This window comes from Eubalaena glacialis, chromosome 19 (genome assembly GCF_028564815.1).
Source record: "Eubalaena glacialis isolate mEubGla1 chromosome 19, mEubGla1.1.hap2.+ XY, whole genome shotgun sequence".
Lineage (NCBI taxonomy): Eukaryota > Metazoa > Chordata > Mammalia > Artiodactyla > Balaenidae > Eubalaena > Eubalaena glacialis.
The window spans coordinates 51,263,039-51,287,617 of NC_083734.1; the positions used below are offsets into that span (position 1 = coordinate 51,263,039).

At 61.0% G+C, this 24,579-nt stretch overlaps 2 protein-coding genes across 7 annotated transcripts in view; one reads left to right on the plus strand and one right to left on the minus strand.

Moving 5' to 3' along the window:
- The window catches only part of CSNK1D (casein kinase 1 delta), a 37,940-nt gene extending 26,008 nt beyond the window's left edge, over positions 1-11,932 (plus strand). For 3 of the 5 annotated variants that reach the window (XM_061176144.1, XM_061176148.1, XM_061176147.1), the window contains 4 exons: positions 998-1,169; positions 1,650-1,789; positions 10,931-11,084; positions 11,862-11,932. In XM_061176144.1, coding sequence (XP_061032127.1) covers positions 998-1,169; positions 1,650-1,789; positions 10,931-11,020 — 402 coding nt within the window. In that variant the 3' untranslated portion in view covers positions 11,021-11,084; positions 11,862-11,932. Of the gene's footprint in view, positions 1-997; positions 1,170-1,649; positions 1,790-4,815; positions 4,881-6,014; positions 8,156-10,930; positions 11,085-11,861 lie in introns of those variants that run through there. The other 2 variants (XM_061176146.1, XM_061176145.1) reach the window with 2 other exon arrangements.
- On the minus strand, positions 11,223-22,169 carry SLC16A3 (solute carrier family 16 member 3). Of its 2 annotated transcripts, XM_061176142.1 has the most exons (6): positions 22,047-22,169; positions 16,264-16,395; positions 14,910-15,157; positions 14,297-14,440; positions 13,227-13,991; positions 11,223-12,304 (listed from the first exon to the last, which is right to left on the minus strand). In XM_061176142.1, the coding sequence occupies exons 1-6, from the start codon at positions 22,079-22,081 to the stop codon at positions 12,051-12,053; spliced, it is 1,578 nt and encodes a 525-aa protein (XP_061032125.1). In that variant the 5' UTR covers positions 22,082-22,169; the 3' UTR covers positions 11,223-12,050. The 2 variants fall into 2 exon arrangements, with proteins under 2 accessions (XP_061032125.1, XP_061032126.1); XM_061176143.1 differs by lacking the exons at positions 16,264-16,395; positions 22,047-22,169 and adding an exon at positions 15,354-15,375.
- Positions 22,170-24,579: the final 2,410 nt, after the last annotated feature.

The window sequence follows — 24,579 nt, forward strand, 5'->3', positions numbered from 1 at the left end:
CCTTTGGGAGTGGTGCCGCAGGTTACCTGGAGTCTGGACATCAGGGTGGGCCTCCTGCCAGAGCCACTTTAATAAGTTCTTTGTTCTAACATTGTCATCCCTCCCAGGGGCTCAGCAAACCTCTTCTGTAAAGGACCAGACAGTCAATAATTTTAACTTTGCCGTCTGCACAGCGGTGCGACCACTCAACTCTGTGTTGTAACTGGAGAGCCGCCCAAGCAGTGCGGCAGTGAGTGGGCGTGACTGTGCCAAGAAAACCGTATTTGCAGGAACGGGTGTGGCTGCATTTGGCCCGTGGGCTGCAGTTTTCAGACTCTTGCCTTACAGCGCTGGTAATTAGGACGTGACCTCTACTAGGGCAGGTATCTTAGCGTCACCACGTAAAATCAGATGTCCCCGTATTTCTGGTTTGATATTCACTGAAAGTGTAACTAGCTGTTTGTTCTGGGAGCAACTAGCTTAGCTTAGGCGGTGCCCACCGCATGGCCCGCATGGATGAGCCTGGCTGCCGGCCTCCTTATTTCAAGTGCACCAACAGGACATGGGCCTGGCCCGGGCGTCTGGGCTCCAGTTGGACCCCTCAGCCTACCATATGCTGTCGCTCCCACCTGCCTTGCGGACTCCCCCCAACTGTCGCCGCATTGGGCCACCTCTGACCTGGGCTGGTTCCCATCCCCGTGTGAATGGTCGCAGAGAAGAGGGCCGCCAGGTGCCGTTGGTGTCTGGGTTCTGAGGAAGTGCTGAGGCGATGGGGTGGGGGTTTCCTCTGCTGTGCTGGGAAGAGGAGACTAAGAAGCCTGGTTCTGCTCGCCCATGGTCGTGGGACGGGCCATGTGTGGACCCAGAGGGAAGAACGCCTGGCTTGCTGCGAGGCTGTGGACGGCTTTGCGGGCAGACTGTCCCACACGCCCTGGTTTTCTCGAGTGGCAGCCAAGGGCCTCAGGTGGTTTTTCACCAAACCCAGTTCAGTTCTGGTCTCGTCCTCTTTCCTCTGTAGGGAGCCAGCCGGGCAGCTGACGATGCTGAGCGGGAACGCCGGGACCGAGAGGAGCGGTTGAGACACTCCCGAAATCCAGCCACACGCGGCCTCCCTTCCACGGCCTCGGGCCGGCTGAGGGGGACACAGGAGGTGGCTCCTCCCACCCCCCTCACCCCTACCTCACACACTGGTGAGTGGTCCCGGGGCTGCAGCTTGCACCCCGGCCCCTGCTCTGCAGGCAGTGGGGGTTCTGTTTTGAGTGTCACTTGCTCTGGACACTCCAGTGTGTGACCTCGTGGGGTCTGGGCAGGAGTGCCTGGTGGGTGAAGACATGTGCATCCCTGCAAGCTCTGTTGCTTTGCCTCTTGTTCTTCTCATGGCAGGACATCCTCCACCACAAACCTCTCCAGCCTCTTCCTTGCCTGTCGAGACAAGCGTTGTAGGCAGAGGCCCCGGCTGCCCTCCCACTGGACACCTGGTGCTTCGCTCCCGGGGCGTCAGTGGAGCCTGTGGTGCCAGCCTAGTCTTAGGGTACAATAGCCTGTCCTGTGCCCGACACCGAGGCAGCCGAGGGTCCTTGTTAGACGTGGTTCCTGAGGAGATACCCCGTGCTGGAGCGTGGGGCCGTATTCCGAGGCCTCACGCTCGCCCCTGTCTCCCTCTCCTCCAGCGAACACCTCTCCTAGGCCCGTGTCTGGCATGGAAAGAGAGCGGAAAGTGAGTATGCGGCTGCACCGCGGTGCCCCGGTCAACATCTCTTCGTCCGACCTCACGGGCCGGCAAGATACCTCCCGCATGTCCACCTCACAGGTACGCGCCCCGCGGGCCGGCGCCTGATCTCACCCAGGCTGGGCGCTGCAGGCCTCTGGCTTCTCCATGTTTGGTCTGGTCTTACAGGCTCCAAGCAGAGTGGGATGATAGTTTCGAATGCTTTCCTTCTTTCCTGCCTTCCCTTTCTCCCCATTTTTGGGTGTTTTAACCATTGGGGGAATGTTGTGCCCCTCGCAGTTTGGCCCATTGGTTGAGAGCCTCTGTGACAAGCTTTGTGGGGTAAGGGCTCTACACCCAGCCCACCCCCACCCCCCCGGCAGTTGTGCTGGGATGTGCCACGGGACCTTTTCTCTCCGGCTGCCCTCCATGTGGCCCCCAGCCCCCAGCCAGCTTTGGAGGCTTGGCCGTCTTCCCTGGGCAGACTGGAAGCGCCAGCCCGCTCACGCCGTTTGTCGTGGGCACATCCAGCCTTTGGGACTCTGTCCTCGTTCTCGTTGGCCAGGTGCTCCCCCAGCAGAGAACCCGGGGGGGTGGGGGTGGCGTATTGCCGGCGGTCACTCTGCAGTGTCATGCCCAGTGCTTGGCGACGTGCCGTGGGCTGAGGGTTCCTGTCTTCTGACGCCCCTTCTGACGTTTGTCTTCTCTCTGGCGAGGCGAGTGTGCTCAGAGGTGCAGGACCTGGCCCCGGGGCCTCCTCCACCCACGTCGTCTTCCCCATCTGGCTTTCCTCGCTGTTTTTCTGTTCTCACTAACATGCCTCCCTCAGCAGAGCAGCTCTTTACCTGCTTGCGGACGTTTTTCCTCAACTAGCTTTCAGGGTCTCCTCCCGTGGGCAGTGGGGGTGGGAAGGGGTCCTGTGGGGGCCGGGACTACCCGGTGGTGTCTGCTGGGTGGGCAGGTGGTGAGTTCAGGAATGACCGAAGCCCAGGTCCTGGCCATGTACTGGGGCAGCGTCCGTCTGCTTCACCACAATGCCTCAGGTTTACATTTAGCGCCCTGCCCTCCCCCTGTGCTTGCTGGGCAGTAGATGTAGCTTGTTGCTGAATGTGGTGGATTGAGCATGTTGATCAGGAGGGCACAGGGTCTGTGAGAATTGCCCAGAACCTCGGTCCTGTGTGTCCAGCTGGTCTTCTGGCAGAGGAACAAGGTGTGCCCAGGCAGAGGAAGTGCTCCTGACCATTTTTCTTTAATCAAGTGAAATAGTATTTTTACCAAACACTTGAATTTACTAGTAATTCTACTAGAAATGGGTTCTTATATGGTAATTTTCTCTCAAAGAGGCTGAAGACGCAGGTCGTTTGAATTGTGGGGCTCAGCGGGTCTGGCCAGAGTGATGAGATTGGGCCTCTTAGGGCTCCCGGCCCCACACCCCTCCTCTGTGACCACAAGACACGGAAAGGGCTTAACACTTTTCTTCCACGAGCCCTGGAACGCATGAGCCAGCAGCTGGGAGCAGGTCCTGGGAGGTGTTTTGCCGCCCCTAGCCAAGTGGGCCTGGCTGAGGGCCCTGGAACACCTCAGCCATCAAGGACCAAGGAAGGGACAGGCTTAACTTTTTTTTTAACACAAGAAAACGTCTTTTGCTTTGAGGATCGTTGAGGGAAACGGAAGAGGCAGAGGGTTCTGAGGGTGCCAGGTGGTTATGGGTCTTAGTCCAGCCTCTTCTCCAGCTTGTGTCCACCCCTCAGGCCACCGACCCATGAGCACTGACCACACGCAGCTCCAGGGTCTGTCCTCACAATCACGTGTCTTTGTTCTCTGGTTCTCTCTCTGCTTTCCATACGAAGAAGTGTCATGTGGGCCTGAGCACTGGGGAGAAGTCTCTGAAGAGATTCGATTTGGGGGTATCCTCTCCCAAAAGAAGCACCCTGGTCACCCTGGGGGTTTCCTTAGGATCTTCATGTTGAGGACAGAGCCCCTGAGGGCGTGTCCCCGGTGCCCTCCATCCTGGGGACAGCTCGGTCCTTTGGGTTTTTCTGGTCATCCCCCAGGCGCTCTTCCTAAGAGACTCTGAAAGGCTCTTGTCCACCAAGGGCGTGGTCAGAGTTGCTCCAGCTTTTACAACTCTATGGCCTCCATTCATCGCCCTCCCCGGCAAAGATGCGAGCGGGAGTAGGGGCAGTGACACACCAGTCCAGGGGGCGGCACCACGTGTGCACAGACCCTGGCCTCTCTGTGGCCTGGCGGGGGCTGCTTCCTACCAGCTTCCTCTTTGCCCCTCGAAGAGGAGAGGTTGCGTCCTGTGCCGATGCACCCAGTGCAAAGGAGTAGCTCACCCTCAGCACAAAAGTGCCCAGAGCTGCCCGCCTGCTTGGGGGAGGGCCCTGCCGACCCTCTCCAGCTGGAGGTGGGAGAGCGTGACATATGTGTCGCTTGTCCTGGCCGTTCCTCCTCGCCCCCATGTGCTTCTCCAGGGACCACAGTCCCCACATCCCTGACTCCGGCCTGTGAATCTGGCCTCTCCAGCTGGAATAATGTGGAGACTGAAGGGCTCCTGGTGGATGAACCTGTTTGTAATGTTTCTCTTTGTGAGGAGGGTCTCCTCCATCCAGTGCTATTGGTAGAACGTGATGCTGGTCCGTGGTGCCAGTTTTTCCTTCAGGCTTACTCGTTTTAATACCTGGGCCCCAAGTAAGATCCACAACCGTGTCCTCTTCCTTGTGTCAGTGAGGAAATGTGTCCAGTCCTTTTGTCACAGGGAGGTGGTGTCCTCTCCACCTGCCAAGCACAGGCCTTGGGGAGCCGCTGGTGCCAAGAGCCGATGGAGGGGCTGCCATCTGGGCATCCAGTTTTCTTACTACGTGAGAGTTGGCAAGGGTCTCCCTTGTTGGCCCTGTTGACAGATCCATCCTCAAGGAGCAGCAGCGGCTGCATGTCCAGGGGCCACTCTCGAGAGGCGAGACTGAGCTCCTGTGTGGTCCCTGGGTCCCGTCGAGCGGCCCTGGCCAGTGGTCATGGACCTGGTTGAGGCAAGGCAAGGCAGTGCTTGCGGAAACAGGAAGGCCTCACGTGCTGGTCCAGCCAGCGTAACCCTTACCAACAGCTGTCTTTTCCCCCCACCTCAGAATAGCATTCCTTTCGAACATCACGGCAAGTAGCTGCACGTCTCCCCGTCGGAAGGCAGCACTGGGTGAGTGTGCTCACGGCAGGGCTCCTCAGCAGGCGCCGGGCGGGGTGGGAGCTGCCGCCCGCTCGCTGACCGGAGGGAGCACGCAGGGGGTCGGGCTTGCATGCCAGGTGCCCCAGGTAGAGCAAGGCCCCTGGCCCAGGTCCTCTCCTCACGTGGATTCTAGAGCAGCTGTGGTGGGCTGTCCAGTCTGGGGTGACCCCAGAATCCTGTCTGTTGGCCTTTGGCCTTTGCTGTGGTCTCCAGTCAGGAGCCGGCGTGGGGAGTAGGAGCCCAGTCTCGGCTCCAGTGGCCCCAGGGGCCTCAGAAGGTTCGGGGCCGCGTGGTTCCAGGTCGGTCGCTGGACGTGTGTCGTGTCGTGCTGGCTGTGGGGGCCGCGCTTGGCAGGGGCTCTTGCACTCTTGCTGCGTGAGACACTCCTGATGGTCCCTGCTGTCCCGGCTTTGTCATCTCTCTTCCTTTAGCACTGATTTCTGTCCTCCTCGTTTGTTTTTCTTTTTGAACTTGGTCTCTGCCTAGCATCTTGTCCACCACGCTCTCGTCTGTATTCACCCATCAGCCACAGCCACCCGCTCCCTGCCGTTGGTGCATGGCTGGGCATCCAAGCCAGGCTCCCCTCTTGGTGGCAACTCTTGTGGCTCCTCCCGGCCGAGGGCTTGCAGCTTCTGTCCACTCGGCGCTGCGGTGGGAGACCAGCTGCAGTTGTAACGTGACTGCACTCTTGGGGACATCTTGATGGGAAATGCTTTTCACGTCTTGCCCCACATGGAGTCCCAGTGCCCGCTTGGGGCCTGGTCCCTGTTTTTGGAACACCAGGCTACTTTGCAGGAAGGGGGGCTGGGAGCAAGCATCTCTTGCCCGCTTGGACTCTGGTCTGACTGATCACGAGCTCGCGGCCCCACAGCCTCCTTGCCTGCATGGCTCTTCCTTCCCCGTCTTCCTGTCACTCTTTCTGCTGCACGTATCCTGGACTCGAGGGACCTTCCAGAGCAGCTGGGGGTGCGCGTGTCCAGAGGGGCTAGGCGGCATCTGTCCCCTGCCCACCAGGGCACTGTCACTGGTGTTTTGTGCCCAAGCCCGACCGGCTCCGTTCCTCTGGCCTCACGCTGACCTTCTCCTGTGCTTTGGCTCCGACAGATTCCCGGTCGGGTGGCGTCCAGTGGTCTGCAGTCTGTCGTGCACCGATGAGAACTCTCCTTTTTGCTGAGGGCAGACAATGCATGGCTGATCTACTCTGTTACTAGTGACACGCCCCCGGTCTAGAACCGAAATGTTAACACCGGGACCTCTCCAGGCCACCCACCCAGCGACGCCCATGGGGGAAACAAAACACAAACCCAGCCGGACAGACTCCAAGCGCTGCCATCGCCAGGGGCTGCACTGAGCCCCCGTGAACTTGGTTCTAGCGGGGCTGGGACGAAAGCAGTGAGACGGTTGCAGAGAGAATCAAACTCCCATTCAAGAGCCTTTCAGTCCCCTCCGTGGTGGCGCACCCATGTCCCTGCCGAGTCTACTGTAACTACCGATCTTCTACTTGGTTAAGACAGTTTTGTATCATTTTGCTAAAAATTATTGGCTTAAATCTGTGTAAAGAAATCTGTCTTTATTGTTTCTTTCATGTCTGTTTTTGCGGTCTTGAAGATGCTGACTTTAAAGAATTCTAAAGCAGGCACTGGTGTGGAGTTCGTGTAGAAGGAGTGAGGCAGGGAGCAGAGCACGTGGGTTTCCGTGGTCTGCGTCTCGTGGTTTGTTGTGTGGTCACTGTGGAGAAGGGATTTTCTCATCAGAAATTCTATCACGTGTATATGCGTGTGTAGGTAACGTGTGTGTCCGTGTGTGCCGTGTGTCTCGTGACCTCATTAACCTGGTTTTGGCTGTCATGCTCCTTTCCCCACCGTAAACTGAAATGCCTGCTCACTGCAGACCCGCTGGGATTCTTGAATCATCAGAGCAGTTAGAAAGTGCTGGCTACACGCATGGGCGCAGCGGGTGCTTCCCCACAGAGCAGCCCGCCGATCTGACCTTCCCAGACGCAGCGAGAAGGAAGCTGAGCCTGAAGACTGCAGAAGCTGTGGCTTCGCGTCGTGTCGCTGATCCCTCGGGAGAGGATTTCAAACTGAGAGACTTGGGCCCCTCCGTGGAGTCGTGTGTGATTATTTTGGTGGCGGTTGCCTCAATGCTTTTGAATCTGAGAGATTTTCTAAATAGGCTGTCAATATTACCAGTGCAGATTGGCCCTTAATCTGTGTTAATATCTATGTGCTCAAAACCAAGGGCCATGGTGTCTGCCCTAGGTGCCAGCGTTGCCCAGAAAGGCCAGCGAGCCCAAGGAAATCCACTCTGAAGTGCCAAGAAGCAGGTGACTCTGATGACCTGATTGTCCAGGAGGGTGAAGGGTCACCCGCTTTTGTGACTTTCCCTGGGACATAGTGACCCCACAGAGGCCAAGAGGCAGAGCAGGGCTGAGTCTCCCCAGAAAGACCTTCTGGGGCAGCCCAGCTCCAGGTGGTTTCCTGAGACACTCTCCCTCACTTTGCAGTAGCAGAGGCACCAGGTAGTAGTGGTGGCCGGTAGACAGGAGCCCCCGTCTCTGGAAACGAGGTGCAATATGTATGTTCATAGGTACTTTCACATTTCTTCGCATCATCCCCCTGCAGTGTGTTCTGTTTGGAAACTGGGACACTTGTAGGAAGATAGGGACCTAAAAGGTGTCCACGTCTGTGTTTTCCCTTCCTGCCCCCAAAGTCCCAGCACAGGGATGCTGGTCCTAAGACGCCCTGACTGCTGTGTTGATGGCACAGAATGCAGCTGTTTACTTCTTTCTGATTCGTGAGCTGGCTACTCTGTAAGTGTTTTGGGGTGTGGGCACTTGGCCAGGTCGGGCTGTGTTTCTGGGAGTGCAGAGGGAGCTCACGTGGGTCAGAGCAAGTTGGGGGCTTTCATTGTGGCCCAGTGCCTTCTGCAGAGGTGGGCTTCCCCTTCCCAGCAAGGTGTTAGCAGCCGCAGCCCCAACATTCTGCATCCAGGTTTCCACCTGAAATTGCCAGATTGCATTTGAGAAGTGGACTCTGACCCCGAGTCCTCAGCAGTGTGGTTGTGGACAGTTGTGTCCCCCCCTTATTTAACTCCCCATCCTGACTTGCAGGAAACATAGTTGGAATGTCTGTATCAACCTGTGTATCCGTTGCCAAGTCTCTGAACTGCGCTTTTGTATGACCACTGTATTTGTGTCCTTAACTACCGTGTAAATAATAAATTCATGACGACTTCTACCTTTATTCCCTGCCCCTGCCATGTGGTCTTTATTTCATCAGTTTGAGTTTTGATTTGTTTAGATTAACTATTTGAAACTAATTTTCTGAGACTGGGCGTTCGTGTCTGTCCTTTTGAAGCCTGTTGGTGTACTTTGTAAGCTGATCAGGAGTAGGTGGAATGAGCCTGTGGGACGTGGCAGGGATGTGGCTGAGTTGTCGCCGGTGCAGGCCATGTGCACATACCAGTCCCCTGCCTTAACCACCTTTATGGGAAGGAAGTGCTTCCACCCACCTTGGGTTTTCTGGGGCGTGAAGAGCACGGTAGCTGACACATAGCCATGTTCCTGCTGCCCGTGGTGGGTGCTCGAAGTGGCTGCTGAGTGGGCCCTTGCTGGGACCCAGGGGCTTGGACCTGGCAGTCGCCATCCCAGTGAGAACACCACCCTGCATGCCCCATGCCCCGGGTGTTGTCCTTTCTAATCAAGGCAGCGTCTGCAAGGGGACATCATCCGTCCATCTGTTGGGTTCATGGCCTCCGCTTCCCTCTCCCCCTGGAGTTGTTGGAGCCCAAGACATTCCTACCCCTGGGAGCTCCAGACAGCGCTTAGTGAGAAAGCATGGCCCCCAGCAGGCTCTCCTGCCCACGGTGACTTGCAGGGCTGGCCGGGTGGGAAGGTCCGTCCCTCTTGAACTGGGACCACAGATGTGCTCCCACGGATGCGTGGTAATCAGCCACTTCCTGGTCCACACCCACTTGTCCTGGAGCTGAGCATGCTGGCCTTGCGTGCATTGCAGGGAAAGCTTGGCGGCCCCACCCACATGCATGGGGAACAGGTGGGGCAGGTGGATCTCCCACCTGCTGCTGGCTTGCTTTTGCTCCTCCTAAGCCACCATGGCTATGCCAGTGGTCCCTGAAGTTCCGAAAGGGCCTGAGCTCTTCTTTGCGGGTTCCCCACCCCAGCCTGCTGACATTTGGACCCAGCTGAAATGGTGACGAGGCGAGCCCTGAGCCACCTCTTGTTTTCCTGCCAGGAGGTGGACCACAGGCAGGACAGGGACCCTGTCATCTTTCGCTCAGAGCCTGCCTGTCCTGCTCCCCAGCCCCCTCGCCACCTCTGTCTGCCCGACACAGAGAGCTTCGCCCCCTGACCCGCGTGGCAGGCTCCACGCTCAGGAGAGCAAGCTCCGGGCCCATGCCTCCACCTCCCACCCTCCCCCAGGCCCCATCACCACTAAGAGTGGTGCTTGGAGCCCCTCCTGGAAACCCCTGTGTTGGGGGAGGGGACCCCTCCTGCCCTTCCCGCTGCCTGCCCCGCCCCCCGCCCCTCCTCCATCTGCTGGGAGCTCTGGAAGCAGCACGCCTCTCGGCGCCATTACCTGTAAGGGTGTTTAGGATTACAGGGGAGTGTCCTTTAGGGAACCATGAGGGGGCCCTGCAGGTCTAGGCGGCTGCCTTCCAGACCACCATTGGCAGGACCCTTAGGCAGCCACTGACGGTGGGGTCTGCCCTCCTGCCAGGCTCTCCTAGCGTGGGGCCTGCACACGTGTCCCGAGGTGTTCTCCACACAGGGTGGCAGGTGCCCCGAGGTCTGGCCAGGGTGGGGGTAGCAGCCCAGGGTGCCTGGCTCGTGTACCCCACCCCCCAATTTAGGCTGATTGTGTATGTGTCCTCCAGGGAGGTGCTGAAGGGCCCGTGAGAGTGGGCTCAGCACGGGTATCTGGGTCTTCACAGGATGCTGGGTGTGAGTCTCCTTTAGTGGGACGTCTAGAGGGTTAGGGGCAGCCCTGTCCACGCCAGAGCACTGATGACAGCTGTCGTCAACTGCTTTTAGGGCTCTTGGCAGCCACAGCTTTGAGGACAGGAAGGTTTTTTTCTCTGTGTCTTGGGCACAGTTGGAAACATCTGGAACCAGAAAACTAGGCAGTCAAGATGGTCTGGTCACCTTCTCCCCCAGGGCCCCTGCGGATCAGTCTCCAATCTTGGCAGAGCCCCTGGATGCTTTAACCAGCTGGTGTCGCTGCTGTGCGGGCAGGGGGCCTCAGGTCCACCCTGGGGTGCATGGGTCCAGCCCCAGACCAGCTGTGGGTCCCACCCCCAGCGGAGCAACTCCCACATGTTGATCATCTCAGAATCACTGAACAGTGTCCCCAGAGAATGCCTGTAGAGAGTCACCAGTCCTCGAGTAGGGAGGGGAGACACATGAGGCAGCTTCGGGTGAGAGTGAGGGGGTACTAGCGCAGGATACTGGGGCCCTGGTCACCACCACAGCTGGTTCCAGGAGACCCAGGATAACTGAATGACTGGCGGCAGCCAGGCCAAGCTCCTTTCAGGAGAGAAGGGGGCGGTGTGATGAGGGCTGGGAGGTGGCTGAGGGAGGGGCACAAGCAGGCCGCCCACTTGCATCCTTTTCCCTGCCTCCCTCCGGCTCAGGTAGGTGGTTGCAGAGACCACAGGTGGGGTTCGCCCTTTAAGACCTGACAAGTGGGGCGCTTATGGCTCAGCTTTGCCCAGGGGCTGGCCTGGGGGCCCTGCCTGGCCCACCTTATTACAGGGTGAGGTCAGCGGATGCAGGGCTACCACTTGACCCCTGTGACTGCTAGCACCGCCCACAGCCCAAGCCCCTGGCAGAGGGGAAGGGAGGACAGAAAGGATGACAGACGGGGCAGGGGGCTGCGGGCAGGTGCCTGGCTCCCTCATAGAGCTCAAGGGGCAGATGGAGGAGGGAGACAGCAGCCCCTTCGGGGCGACATCTCTGGGGCGGACCCAAGATGTGAGCTCTTGCTTGCTTTTCGTTGCAGAGGAGCAGGGACGTGGCATCTCTCCGGCTGCACGCGGCCCGCCAGGGTGCCCGCTGCCATCCCCAGCGCCCTCGACGCACCACCTACTGAGGCGGCCCCAGCGGCCTCTGACCGGGCTCCCAGCCACATAGGCCGCCGCTGGCCACAAGGGCAGGTGGGTGTGAAGTACCCGGGGTGAGGCTGAGTGGGGCTGTTCGAGGAGGATGGGGAGCAGATACCAGCCCAGGACGCTGACCACATGTGGTGACTGTCAGCTAACTGAGGGGCGAATAAACAAAAGGCAGGCAGATCATTTTCTTTAAACACACACCAGTGAACAGAAACCACACGTATATCTCAGCTTCAGTGGACACACCCCTGCAGCGTGACCCCTTCCCTGCCAGCCACCAGGGTGCTGTGTGAACACTCTGAGCCATTTGGGGTCCATCAGGGCAGGGTCCAGAACCAGCAGTGCTTAGAAGGCCGACATGGCTGACAAGGACCAGAACCACTTTGTAAAAATAACCAGGCTATTTGTTGAGAAAGTGAGATTTGGGGTGAACAGTTAGACTACTGCCCCTACGTAGAGCAAAACTCCTGCAGCTCCTGGAAGATATTCCTTCTGAGACGGCGCCTCCCACATGCAGGTTTATCTCAAACCTTCAGAGGTGAAGGAGGGAGCTTTGTCCACTGGACGCTCAAAGAGGGGTGGGCTGGGGTGCATGGGGAGACCCGGCAGGATGGGGCGCTCACGGGCACGCAGGGAGGCCTGTCGTGGCAGTGCCCGCTCCGCAGCTGTCCCCGGCCCCGCCCCCTGATTAAAATCATGTTGTCTCCAAAGCGTGGGTCTCTGGGTCCTTGAGCCCAGCGGTGGGCACCGGGCTCCCTGGGGTCAGCAGGTGGGGTCCCTGGTGCAGACGGCTCATAACCTCACGGCTTGGCTTCACCACAGATCCACCTTGGAATGACACGTTCCCACCCTGCCACGTCCCCTGAAAAACACTGATCGGGCGATGATCCGCTGCCCGGGCGGCCGGCGTGGAGCCAAGAGCCCCGCCCAAGCTAGTCCTGTTTGTGAAATAAATACGAGCGTTGATGGTTTCTGTCCAGTTCCCTGCCACCCCTGCTGGCCTCCCCCGGCTCAGACGCTCGTTTCTGGGGTGTGAACGACCTCCCCGTTCTTCTCAGGCTCTGTCTTCAGGAAGTGCTCCACCTCCCGAGAGTCCACCCTCACGTCCTCGGGGGGCTTGTGATGCTCCTCCTCCGTGGCCGCCTCGGGCCTCTTCCCAATGCAGAAGAAGTTGCCCAGCACCAGCACGATGGAGGAGGCCAGCACCTCAGCCCCCGCCAGGACAAACACATACTGGTACACGTGCGTCGCATCCAGGAGCTTGCCTGCAGTGCAAGGGGACAGGGTCAGCCCAGGGCTGAAGCTTCCACCGAATCCCCCCAGTCACCAGTGCCCTGCCGGGGACAGCCCAGGGCCCTTGAGGCAGCCACCCACATCCCCACCACCTTCCCCCGGGTAGCGCAGACCCAGAGGCTAAAGCAGAGTGGCTTCGATGAGGGTTTGGAGCAGAGCCTCCGGTGGGGCCTCATCCCCCGCCAGGTGGAGGCACCTGGAGGGATCTGGCCCCCCTGCCTGTCACTGTGGCGGCCCTCATAGGAACCACCTGGGCCCCAGAAGGACCCTGGGACCCCGAGACAGTGACGATTCAGGCACCTCCTCACCCTCGCCCCAGACCTCTCCAGGCAGGAAGAGCCAGAGGCCCAAGGCCAAGTGGGAAGCAGGGGGACTACAGGGTTGGTTGGAGAGACCCAAACCCAGGTGCAGAGGCTCGGTGGGGCCTTGGCCACACTGCTCCCACCGTCCACACCATTTTAATTGCACACGATTATTTTCTCAGTTATCAAAAAATAAAGCAAAAGCCCAACGTAACAGAAGCCGGCCCGACCTTCAGCTCTGAGCCTCCCCAGCGTGTGGGGACAGCCAGAAAGGAGGACCAGCACTCCACCCTGGAGCCATCACCTGTCCCCACGACTCAAGCCCATGGCCTCCTCCCACAATGAACCAAGGGGGACCCAGAGTGTGTGAGAGGCCATGTTCTCTCTTGACACCGGCTGGCCATGTGCTGAGGTACACAGTGGCCTGGCTAGACAAGGCTGGGAGTGGGGGCGGGGGGGGGGTCCCTCCAGCTAAGAGCCCCCCATGGTGAGTACCCTCCCCAGGAAGAGCAGGTGTGGGAACTGCCTGGAGGCATGGCCAGGCCTCAGGGAGGGGAGGCACTTCGCTCCCCACCCTGCCCCCAGCACTCACCTCCCGACGGGGGCCCAATGAGCACAGCTATGGCCTCCAGCAGCAGCACGAGGCCAATGGCACTGGAGAACTTCTGGGTGCCCACAATGGCCATGAGTACCTCGAACTGCAGGGCCCCCACCATGCCGTAGGACATGCCAAAGAAGATGCAGAAGACCACCAGGCCACCGTAGTCACTGGCCGTGGATCCCGTGAGGTCGGTGAAGCCGTTGAAGAACATGGCGAAGCTGAAGAGGTAGACAGAGTAGGGCCGCACCTTCTTGAGCCCTGTGATGAAGCCGGCGGTGGGCCTCGCGAAGATGTCGATGAAGCCCAGGATGGTGAGCAGGAAGGCCGCCTGGGTGTCGGGCACACCCAGGTCCTTGGCGTAGCTCACCACAAACACAGGCGGCACAAAGAGCCCCAGCACCATGATGGAGGCGGCCAGGGCATAGATGACAAAGCCGCGGTCCCTGAAGACGCTCAGGTCCAGCAGCCGCCGGGACGGCCGCTGGGGCCCAGGCCCCGAACCTGAACCCAGCCGGGGCGCCTCCAGGGGCCGCATGAGTGCAGCACACACGCAGCAGTTGAGCAGCAGGCCACCCAGGATGAGGAAGCCGCCCCGCCAGCCATAGCGGTCCTGCAGCACCTGCCCCAGCGGGGACAGGGCGCACAGGAACACCGGGCTGCCCGCTGCCGCCAACCCGTTGGCCATGGGGCGCCGCTTGTTGAAGTAGCGGTTGAGCATGATGAGTGAGGGCTGGAAGTTGAGCGCCAAACCCAAGCCTGGAGAAGAGTGGGCGGGTGAGCGCAGGTGGCCCGGCCCCAGTTCTCCCCAGCACGGGCTCCCGCCTGAATGATTCTATGTGTGGGTCTGACAGGCGTCGACGTGAGGAGACTCAGCGTGTGTTCAGAGCCCCTGTTGCCAACCCACGTGCCCGGGAGAGACAGACGGGGAACGAGGGACAGGATGGCGCCCGGTGGGTACACCGGTACACCCCACAGCTGCCCACCCCTGGGAGGTCCTTTCTCTTCCGTCAACATGAGCCATCGCCACCCGGCCGCCCCACTTCTGGCGGGGCCTCACTCACCGGTAATGACCCCAGTGGTGAGGTAGAGCTGGATGATGCTTCCACAGAAGGATGCAGACACCATGCCCAGGGATGCCAAGAGGCCACCTGTGAACATGACGGGCCGGCAGCCAAAGCGATTCACACACACGCTGCAGAGCGGGCCTGGGGGGTGGGGGACAGCAGCTGAGGGGCGGGACCGAGGCTCTCCATGCCCAGAGAGACCTGCCCTTCCCTGATGCCCCCTTGCCCCTGGCTCAGGATACACAGGGGCACCAGGTGCCCAGCATGCAGGTCACGCTCGTCCATCTTTTAAGCAAAGCATGGCTCACAAGGAACGGTCCCCGTTAGAGGGGTCGTTTCTGGTTGGTCTGTGCAGGCAGCAAGAACGGCTCCGGGATCCAGCACAGCTGTGCAGACACAGCCCTTTGGACAGGGTCCCAGACAGCCTTGGCCTGTGCCCGTCTGCACTCTGGAGACCACGGCATCCTCGAGGGCTTCCCACCAGGTGCCCCTGGGGACCGGGGCTGAAGACGCTGGGTGCGCTACCCAACCCCCGACCCCCAGGCCTTTTTGTCCGGAACTGAACTTGCTGAACTCCCAGAGGCAGTCACCTGGCATGACGGCCCCTCACCTGTCCCGTACAGCATGGCCAACAGGATGGAGGAGATCCAGGCTGTGTCACTGTAGCCTATCCCAAACTCTCGTATGAGCTCTTTGAAGAAGACGCTGACCGCCTTGGGGAAGGCGTAGGAGAAGCCTGTGATGACAAAACAGCCCCAAAGGATGGCCCAGCCCCAGCCCCCATCTGGGGCCTTGACGCCTGTCGGGCCCTCGTCGACCACTGCCCCTCCCATGGCCAGGAGGGCTGGTTCCGCGTCCCTGAGAAAGAGGAAGCCAGGCTGACTCGGTTGTCAGGCAGTCACCCAGCTGCAGCCCTGCAGTGTGGGGACAGCACCTGAGGGCTGGCACCCGGGCCGGCCACCCCTCCCTTCAGGCCTCAGCCCCCAGCAGGAGCTCAGCTCTGGGCCAGGCCACCTGCCCGATGTTACCTGAGAGCCCTGCCTCTGACCCTCACCTGTGCTGGGTGCAGGGCAGGAAGGTCTGGGGTGACCAGCAGCTGCAGCTCCTCCTCCCTCCCCCGCTCAGGCCTGGCCTGCTCCCATACAGCTGGCTCTAAAGGGCAGTGGCTTTTTTGGGCTCAGCCAGGTCTCAAGTTACCTCCTGAGGAGGGCAGACCCCAGTGGGGAAGTCAGCCGTGCTCTGGCCTCCCGCCTGACCCTGTGTTGGGAAGCAGTGTGGTTTTAGCAGCCAGCACCTCGGGCAGTGAAGCCAGCCCTGGTGAGGACCTGGGGCCCGATCTAGGCTGCAGTCCCTTGAGACCTCAATCTAGATGTGGCCAGCCTTGCTCTCCCACCCCCAGGGGGACAGGGCGTCCCGGTCCTTTCCACTCTGATCACACTGCACAAGAAGTGAGAGTCTGAAGAAGAGGCTCACACAGGCTGTGCTGTGCGGGGAAGAGCAGGTGGGGAGGGCGGGGGTCACTGTGCTGGCCCCGACTCGTCCCATCTCGTTATCATCCACCTGCCTCAGCTCTTTTGGGAGCCTGAGGGCAGCAGGGCCAGCCCAGGTGGAAGGTGCCTGTCGGCCGCTGGAGTTTAACCCTTCTGGCGAGGGAAGGGCAGGAGGGACACGCTTCCACCCGGCCTACCAGAGCAAACCATTCTAGCCCCCAGGCTGCCAAGGAGGGAGCTGGCCGCACCCACTGCTGGCCCAAAACCCGGAAGAAGCTCAGGGTCAACTTTCCTCTTTTAAACCCCAGGAACTAAGCTCGTTTGAGGCCCAGTAAATTGAAACACTGCAGCCAGATTTCCACCTGGAGATCCTCCCCTCCCCTCCCATCTTCATCCCCTACCCCTCCCTGATCCTTGCTCCAGAAACCCCCTAATCCCAGAGATCAGCCTGGTGGCCTAGTCCCCCCACCTCACCTGGCAGAAGCTGTTCCAAGGACAGAGTAGACCTTGCTGCAGGCGTGGGGAAGGGAGGGCTTGTTGGATCCAGTCGCTTGCTGCCCACTGAAGCTGTGTCTCCCCACCAGCAGCGAGCTATAAACCAGCTCCCTGGTGGGGGAAGCGCTGATGTGTAGTATCTGCCGACTTAGTGGTGTAAACACTCCACCTGCACGATGCCCGAGCACTTCCTGCACGAGCTGCACACGCAGCGCCACAGCCCCCTTCCTATCAGCCCGCCTTCCTGGGTTTCATAATCTGTCCTGACTCCACCCCTTGCCCCTTTTCCTTGAATCCTTCTTGACCTGGCACAGCCCTCCGGGTGGCCACTCTTTCATCTGAGGCTACACAGAACCTGGGACAGGGCTCTGGAATGAGGACAAGGGCTTCTATGCCCGGACAGTCTGAGCACAGCCTCAGTGTGGCGGGAAAGGAATGTGGAAAATAAGACACACTCTCTGCTCCCCCCCGCCCCCCCTGCCGCCAGCCTGCCCCCCAGCACCCCAGCCACAGGTGCTGTGCCCTCTGGGGGCTCTCAGTAGTCTGGGGGGATCTGGGCTCTGATTTAGCGGTGGTGGGGCGTCTTGAGATCTGATTCAGCGCGGGGGGTGGGCTCTGATTCAGTGGACGGGTGGGTATCCAGGTTCTGATTCAGCAGTGGAGGGAGGTCCTGGGCTTTGATTCAAAGGGTGTTGGGGGGGATTGTTTTTTAAGGGCATCCTAGGTGATTCTAAGAAGTAGCTGCTGTCCGTGGGCACCACCCTTTGATGACCAGACCTCCAGGAGCCAGCTGGCTGTCAGGGTGATGACAAGGCAGACACAGCCCACCAGAGCAGAACAGCGGCCCTGCCCCCCACCCCAGACTGGGCCAGAGGTCCACCTTCAGAGCCTCTGCTGGTTCTCAGCTGGGCGAGGGCCACAGGCGCCACTTTTGGGAAACCTAGGAGAAGCCCTCACCTCTCCCGGCACTCAGACCCCAGTGCTCTTTCAAGCACTTTGCCCCGGTGCTTGGAAGGCTCCTGGGCTTCAGCGAGCAGGATGAAGGGTGCGTCCGACGCCAAGGGCTGCGCAGCCGTCCGGGGACACAGCTGAAGGGTGCACGGGGGCACCCCAGCCAAGGGAGCCCCCCATCCTCCTGCAAATGTGTGCACAGACCCGTGACCTGGCATAGCCCCCTGGGTGGCCACCTCCACATCTGAGGCTACACAGAACCCGGGACGGGACAGTCTGAGCACAGCTTCGGTGTGGCCCACCCCTAGGTTCTCCTCCAGAGCCCTGCCTTTGACAACACAGCCGGGTGCCTGAGCCTGGAACGGGACAAAGGGACAAAGGTCATCCGCAGCCAAACTTCCCGGGTGGGGGTACCGAGCTGCTGTCCCTTCCCCTTGATAGCGTTAAGTTTAAAAGATCTCTAAGGTACGTGCATCTGAGTGATATTAAAAAAAAACCAAAAAACTAGTAAGTATATCTTAGGAATGGGAACATTCCTAAGATATACTTATCTTAAGCAATACTTATTGATGCAGTGACACTATTTAAGGCAGAAAGCACAGGAACCCCAGACCCAGGACTCAGGACAGTGGTCATGGTCATGGGGGCACTGAGGGGCTGGTTGTCCTCAGAATCCTGGCATGTTTGGGGTTGTGGGCTTTTTAAAGTACATCAAGTGGGCCATGTAGAGGCCAAGGAGGGGAGTGTGTCTGGGCCGAGCAATTAGGAATAGCCCAACTCTTATAAACCCAAGGTTCCAAAACAGAACAAAGGAGGGCCTCCCTCTGAGATTTCCGTGGTTCCACCAGCCATGCCTGGTGCACCATGGGGATCATGGGCACCCCAACCTTTGAGGCCCCATTCTCTGCCCGCCAGGGCTGGGTCCTCCCTGGAGGCCCCCAGGATCCTCAGGAGAACTAGCATCTGGGAGGGTGAGGAGGCAGAGGGATGGGTGCCAAGGCCCAGAGGCAGGAGGGTACAGCGTGTTCTGGGACCTGCGTGGGCCAAGGGGCTGCCACGTGAAGCTCACGTGGGGAGGGGGCCATCTTTTGTGCCTGGACCAAGGCCCAGTATGGTCATCTCTCTCACCAACCCCTGAATGCCCCAGAAGCTCTTCAGACACTACTTTCTCCCAGCTAACCCCCCAGCCCAGGGTGCCAGCCACACTGAAATGACCCCCAACCCGTTCCCCACACCAGATGGTCCTCAAACTGAGGTTTCTAGTGAATTTCAGTTTGCCAACAGAGGTGGAGGTGGTGGTGAGCAAGCAGGGAAGATGATGGAGGGCTGGGGGGCTCTAGGTTGGGGGCAAAGGGATTTCGCTCAGCAGTGCTCTGTGTATTTATGGGGTGGGTGGAGAAGGAGCTGGGATTTCCAAGAGCAAAATGTCCTCAATCAGCCCAGCCCGTCATGTTGAAGAGGCAGGCTTGGGTACAGGTGGCTGATGTTCCAAGGAAAACCCAGGGTGGGAGAAGCAGCCCCCTTGGGGGCCGGTCGGAGACCCTCAGTGCAGCGCAGAGGGAGGTGGCACCAGCACATCTGTGGGCACATGCCGACCGGCTGTCCTTTCAGTGACATTTAGTCTCCCAGAGAAGCATGCAAACCATGTACGCAGCCCAGAAATAACCCGCCCTCTGGGCCTCAGAAAGCTGATCTCCCAGGTGGGGTGTATGTGCCCGCTTCTGGGTCAGGTGAGGCTCCAGGGGCTGCTCCCAGGTCCCGGCCCAAAGAGGAATGTACTCAGAGGTCCCTCAGAATGACCCGTCCATTGTGCCCTCCCAAATCAAGGGCTCCCACCAGCTGCTCCCTCAGGGGCCCACTGGCTATCTGGGTGAGGGTCCTAGCTGGGGTCAGGCTCCAGCTTCTGCATTACCCCTCTCCCCAGTGCCCTCCTTCTCTGCCTACACTCACCGGCTTTGAATGCCATCTTGGTGGTGACAGTGCCCAGCCTCACCCCCACCCCCGCATATCCACCTGGAGAGCTAGTGCAAACCTCATACCAATGTGTTCCCAACCCGACCCCACACGCCCACCTCAGAGCCAGCCCTGAACTCACATCCTGTTGGCCTCGCCACCTCCCAGACCCCTTCTGCCACTCCAATCCAGCCACAGCTTGCCGCTGCTCCTTAGGCCTCTGTACTGGCAGTCCCCTCACCTACCTTGGGTCCTGGGTCTGTGGCCCATCAGTCCCCAGGGCAGGCCATGAACCCAGGGAGCGGGGTTCCGTGCAGGGGGCCCCCAGCCCTAGAGCCTGTGTCCTGTCCCAGGTGCTAAGTCGGTGCACTTTCTAGGCTGGCCAGTTACCTAACTGGACTTCTAGTCCTTGGAGACTAGCTCCAGGTGGGCAGGGCAGGAAAGGGGCAATTACGTTTCTTCCTGACTCTTCCCGCACCAGGTGGCTTGGGAGACATGCCTGAGCAACAGGGAAGCGGGCCAGTGTGGCTAGCACCTGGCTCCTCGAGCCCCAAGGCCCCTGAAGCCCATGGGGGTAGCTGACAGGCAAGAAGGTGCTGCACCCTCAGGAGGAGGGAGGACCTCCCCTTCTTCCTTCCCCCACTGCCCCTGTTGTGCAAACAGGTAACCAGAAGATCCAGGACACTCTCACCCATCCACCACTGGTCAGAGTGCCTGTCTCCCTCCCAAGAGGGGGGAAAGGACCCCAGATGCCCACCTCAGCCCTGCCCTCACCTGTGTTTGGAGCTGTGACTGGAGGGAGGTGACTGGGGCTTTTTCTGGGGAGGTGGGAGCTGGGCAGTGGGTGAAGGTCTGATCCAGGCCTCCTCAGCTTGGCCTGGGCCCTCCACCCCATCTCCACTGAGCACACAGCTCTCCACCGCATGCCCAGTGCCCCTGCAAACTCTCACGTGGGCTCACGTCCTCTTGCAGGGGCCGGTGGGGTGGAAACAGTGGCCTCATTCACCAGATTGGACACTGCGCCCCAGGCCAGCCCCTGGCTCTGAGTCATTCTCCGCTCCACCACCATTACCCCGTTATGACAGGAGGAGGCCATTCGAGAGTGGCCCTGGGGATGTTTTTGTGCTTACCCTGTTGGAGCCCCCTCCTCTAGAGAGCTCAGTGGGCAATGAGGAGGGGCCAGGAGGTAGTTGATCAGGCCCAAGCTGCCCCCCTCCAGGCCTGGACCCAACCCTGCCCAGCCTGGGAGTGCCTGGCCTGCCCATCCACGTGGCCACCTTGTCCCATTCCTCAACTCCCTACAGCCCCCCAACCCGAAAGCCTGTAACCTAAGGCCAAGGCCCAGAAGGTGGTCTCTGTGTTGGCAAGCCCCAACAGCCAAGAGGGGCCCCTTCCACCAAAACTGGGTTCCCAGCTCCCACCACCACCACATAGGGCCTTTGGAACAAGTAGGAGGGGGGAGGTGGCTGAGGAGGGGAGAAGGGCTGGGGAGGGGGATGTGGAGGGACCCTGAGCTCCACCCACCACCACCCCCACCCGACCCGAGGGAGCAGGACGGACAACGGACGCTCCTTCCCGTTCTGGCTTCTGGCTGGGCAGGTGGGGGTCAGGCCGACCTCGCCGACAGCGGGGGGCTGGGAGGTGGGGAGGGAGAGAGGATGCTCCGCACGGCCCCGCCCCAGCCCCGCTGCTTGGCCGCGCGCGGGACGTGGGGGACGTGACCGCGCCAAGGGAGGAGCCGCCGCCGTATTGCCTGAAGTAGGCGCCCTCGCGCCCGCTACCGTATTGGCCGGAGCGCACAGCCAAGGCGCGCGGCTGCCCGGGTCAGCGAGCCCCGGAGCCACACTGGGCGTCCCCGAGCGCCGAAGGGGACCCCGCGGCTCCCACAGAGCGGGGCCCGCTTCACTGTCCCCCCGTTGGGGCTGGGCCAGGTGGGCGCGAGTTGGAGCTAGCAACATTGACTGAGAACTCCGGGTCTCCGGGACCCACTTCCCCGCACAGCCCGTTTCACAGATGGAGACTGAAGCCGGGAGGTCTGCACTCGCCGAGGCGAAGCCATGAAGAGCCCCATGCCTTGTCCGCTCCCGCCCCGCCCCTGTGTCGGGGCCCAGTGCGCCCGAGGCCTGATCCTGCCTGATCCGGAGGTGTCTCCAATGGACTGATCGCTCTGCTTGGCTGTCTTCTCCACTGGTCACCTCCCAGAAGGGCCAGCCCGGGGCCCTGGGGTGGCTCTGCTGGGCTCCTCACCTCGAGGAGGCTGAACTGGCCCCCTCCACACCTGCCAGGTCTCTGCGAGGACCGCCCTGGAGCAAGTCAGCCTTGTCATACGGACACCACCAGCCAGTGAGTGGGACCCCACAGACCCCGCTCCACACACTCTCCCTGGCCAGTGTTCTGAGGAGCATGAACACCTCCCGCTCCTGCTGCCCTTCAAACTGAGATGTCCAGCTGGAGTGGGTGAGAGCTGGGTTGCCTCCTGGGTATCAGGCCCTGCCCAAGGTCACATGGGGTTGTTACAGAGCCTGTCTTGGGATCAGGCCTCCCAATGTCCACCCCAGGCACTGTCTACACCACAGACTGCTGGGCAGGAAGGCTCCACGCCTGCCTGGGCACTGCCACCCATGCCCTCAGAGCCCCTTGGGGGCAGACCTCCCACCATGGGAGCAACTCCTTAACAGCTGAGCCCAAAGGGCCCAGTCCATCCTCCAGGACACACTCCTGCATCTGTCCCTGTCCCTCCCAGCGCCCATCTGACCCCTGAAGGCTCTTGGGCCTTCAGAATGAGGCAATGGACCCCTGAACCCACTAACCCACACAGCACCCACACCTGCCCTTGGCTTTGGACAAGCCCCTCTGACCTGGGCTGCATGAAGGCCGTTGGTCCAGCTGCCATCTCCTGCCCCTCAGACCATTCAGCCTGGCCATGGTCATCACACAGAGTGATCCTGTCAGCCCAGGCACCTCTGGGTGTGCAGCTTAGTGCATCTGGGACAGAGAAGCACTCTGGGCCCTGGGCTGCCCCTTTGTCCCTCACCCAGAATCCAGGCACCCCCCCCCCCCAGCGGCCATGACCCCAACTGCTTCCCCTTCCACTCACAGGCCTGCCAGCCACGGGCCTGGGCCAGCATCCATGTAGGTAAGTTGTCAACCCACTTTTCAGGTAAGTAAACCAAGGCCCCTGAGGCCCCACCTGGTTTTCCCAGGGCTAGGGGCCTGGGAGGGGGGTGAGGCGAGCTCAGGGACTCCAGTCGGATCCTGGAGGTGGGTCCCCGTCTCTCTGCCCAGGGTCTGGATCAGAAGCCTTTGCCTGAGGGCAGGTTTGGGTTGGTGAGTGTTTAGGGCGGCGGTGAGAACAGGGAGGAGGTGAGAGAGAGGACGGGCCCTCGGGCACTACCACCCCGGGCGCCCCGGCCTGGAGCGCACGTGCTCCCCAATCCCCCGGCAAGGGGGCACGGGCCGCGGCAAGGGGGCGTTAGCCCCACCAAATATAGCCGGCGAGCCCCAGACGCTCGCCGAGAACCGAGCTATTTATACCCGGAACCGGAGCTGCAGCCCGAGGGTTGCCCGACGGGGGGGCGCCCAGACGAGCCGGGGAAGTCGAGGTCGCGCGACTCGGGTCCGAGGGCGCGGAGGGGTGCGGCTGGCTCCCCGGGGCCCTCAGTGGGGGCCGCCCGGGGGCGGGGCTCGTCTGTGCCCGGGGCGCCCCCGGACCAGGAGGGCGAAAGGCAAAAGCGCGGACCCCGAGGCCGCTCCCACGCCGGGTGCAGACTCAGCGCCGGGGCGACTCAGAAGGTCCCAGTCCGGGAGCCGCGGAAGCACCCGGGCAGTGCCTACCTGCTGCCGCTCGGCCGCCGCGCGCCTCTGCTCGCCTAGCTGCCGGGCGCGGTGCCGGGGGCGACTCAGTGCTCTGGCCGCTCGCGCGGCACTTCCCCAGTGTACGTCACCGCCGCCTGGCGCCGCCCTGCCCGGACCCCGCGGGAGGGGCGCCCCGGTGCTCCCCGACGGCGCGGACACCGGCGCGGGTTGTGCCTTCTCTCCCGACCAGTCCCGCTCCCCCGCGCCCTCAGACCGGCCCCCCAGCCTCGCCATCCCCTGGCGCTGGGCTGGGAGCCTGGGCGCGCAGCCCCCTCCCGCCCCTCCATCTCCCACTCTGTGCGCGCTCGCTTCCCTCTGCCTGGGCTTGATGGGAGCCCGACTGGGTCCCGCAGTGACCCCCGTCGCCCCCCGCGCCCCGGGCCGCGCCCTCTGACAGGTGAGCGTGCGCATCCAGGCGCACCCCACGCCGCGAAGTGCCCGCGGACCCCGTGGGGTTCCCGCCTCTCGGCTCAGCTTTGGGGCTTTGCAGGCCTCCCTGGCCAAGCCCCCTGGGATCTGCGCCCCCATCCAAACCTCGGGGCCGACACCCGCCCCGGCCCCCCAACCCCCACCCCGCCCTGCGTGGGTGATCTTGGGCAAGGCCTCCATCCTCTCTGACTTCCGTTTCCCCCTGTGGCTTTGCGCCCTGCTGAGCCAGAAAACAGCCGCTGCCCCTCCTCTCGCGCTCCCAGAACTGGGCTGTACTGGGGGTATGGCGGGGGCCCCAAGGCATGCTCCACATCCCCACACCCCGCAGACACTCACCTAAGGGGAGCGTTGATCCTGGCTGATCCTGGGCAAGGTACTTCAAACCCCGGGTTTTCTCATCTGCAAGATGGAAAGAACTAAGGTTTGAGGAGGCACCAGGGAGTGTGGCCATTGGTGGCCTGGGCCCAGGACACCACTTGGTGGCTGCCCCCGAGCCACAGGACCACTTTCCATTGAACCTACTTCAAAATGACACCAGGGTCTTCTGGAACTACAGGAGGCCAGGCATTGGTGTCTCTGGGATTTATGGCAAAGATTCCAGCTCATCCTGGACAGGGTGACAGAGTGAGCATCCCTGGAGGATTACCCCCCTCCAGAGGCCTATGGGGTGGCCCACCCCCCTTGGCACAGTACAGAGGGGTGGGCAGAACGGTGGTGGTGTTGGCCTCCTGGCCCAGAGTTCACCATCCGACCACCCCTTCTGAGACACCAAGTCCACTGAGGACTTTTGCTTTTTTTTTTCAGATGCTGGGAGACCACCCCACCACCACCCCCTGTCAAAAGAGCTCTGGCACTCATAGAGGCTGGGCTGGGTCTAGCTGCCACCCCGGCCCGGGACCCGACCACCCTCACCCCCAAATGCTAAAGAAGTTGCCACATAGGCATGCACACACAAGAAAGCAGGAAGCACAGCCCAAGCCTCCAGCAGCAACTTGGCCTAGGCCTCCCAGGTGAAGCCCTACTCAGTTGGCCTGGACCCTGGGTGTCTATAGGGGCCCTTGGGAAGGAAGGGGGTCCCCATGGGGTATCAGATGGTACCCCAACTGC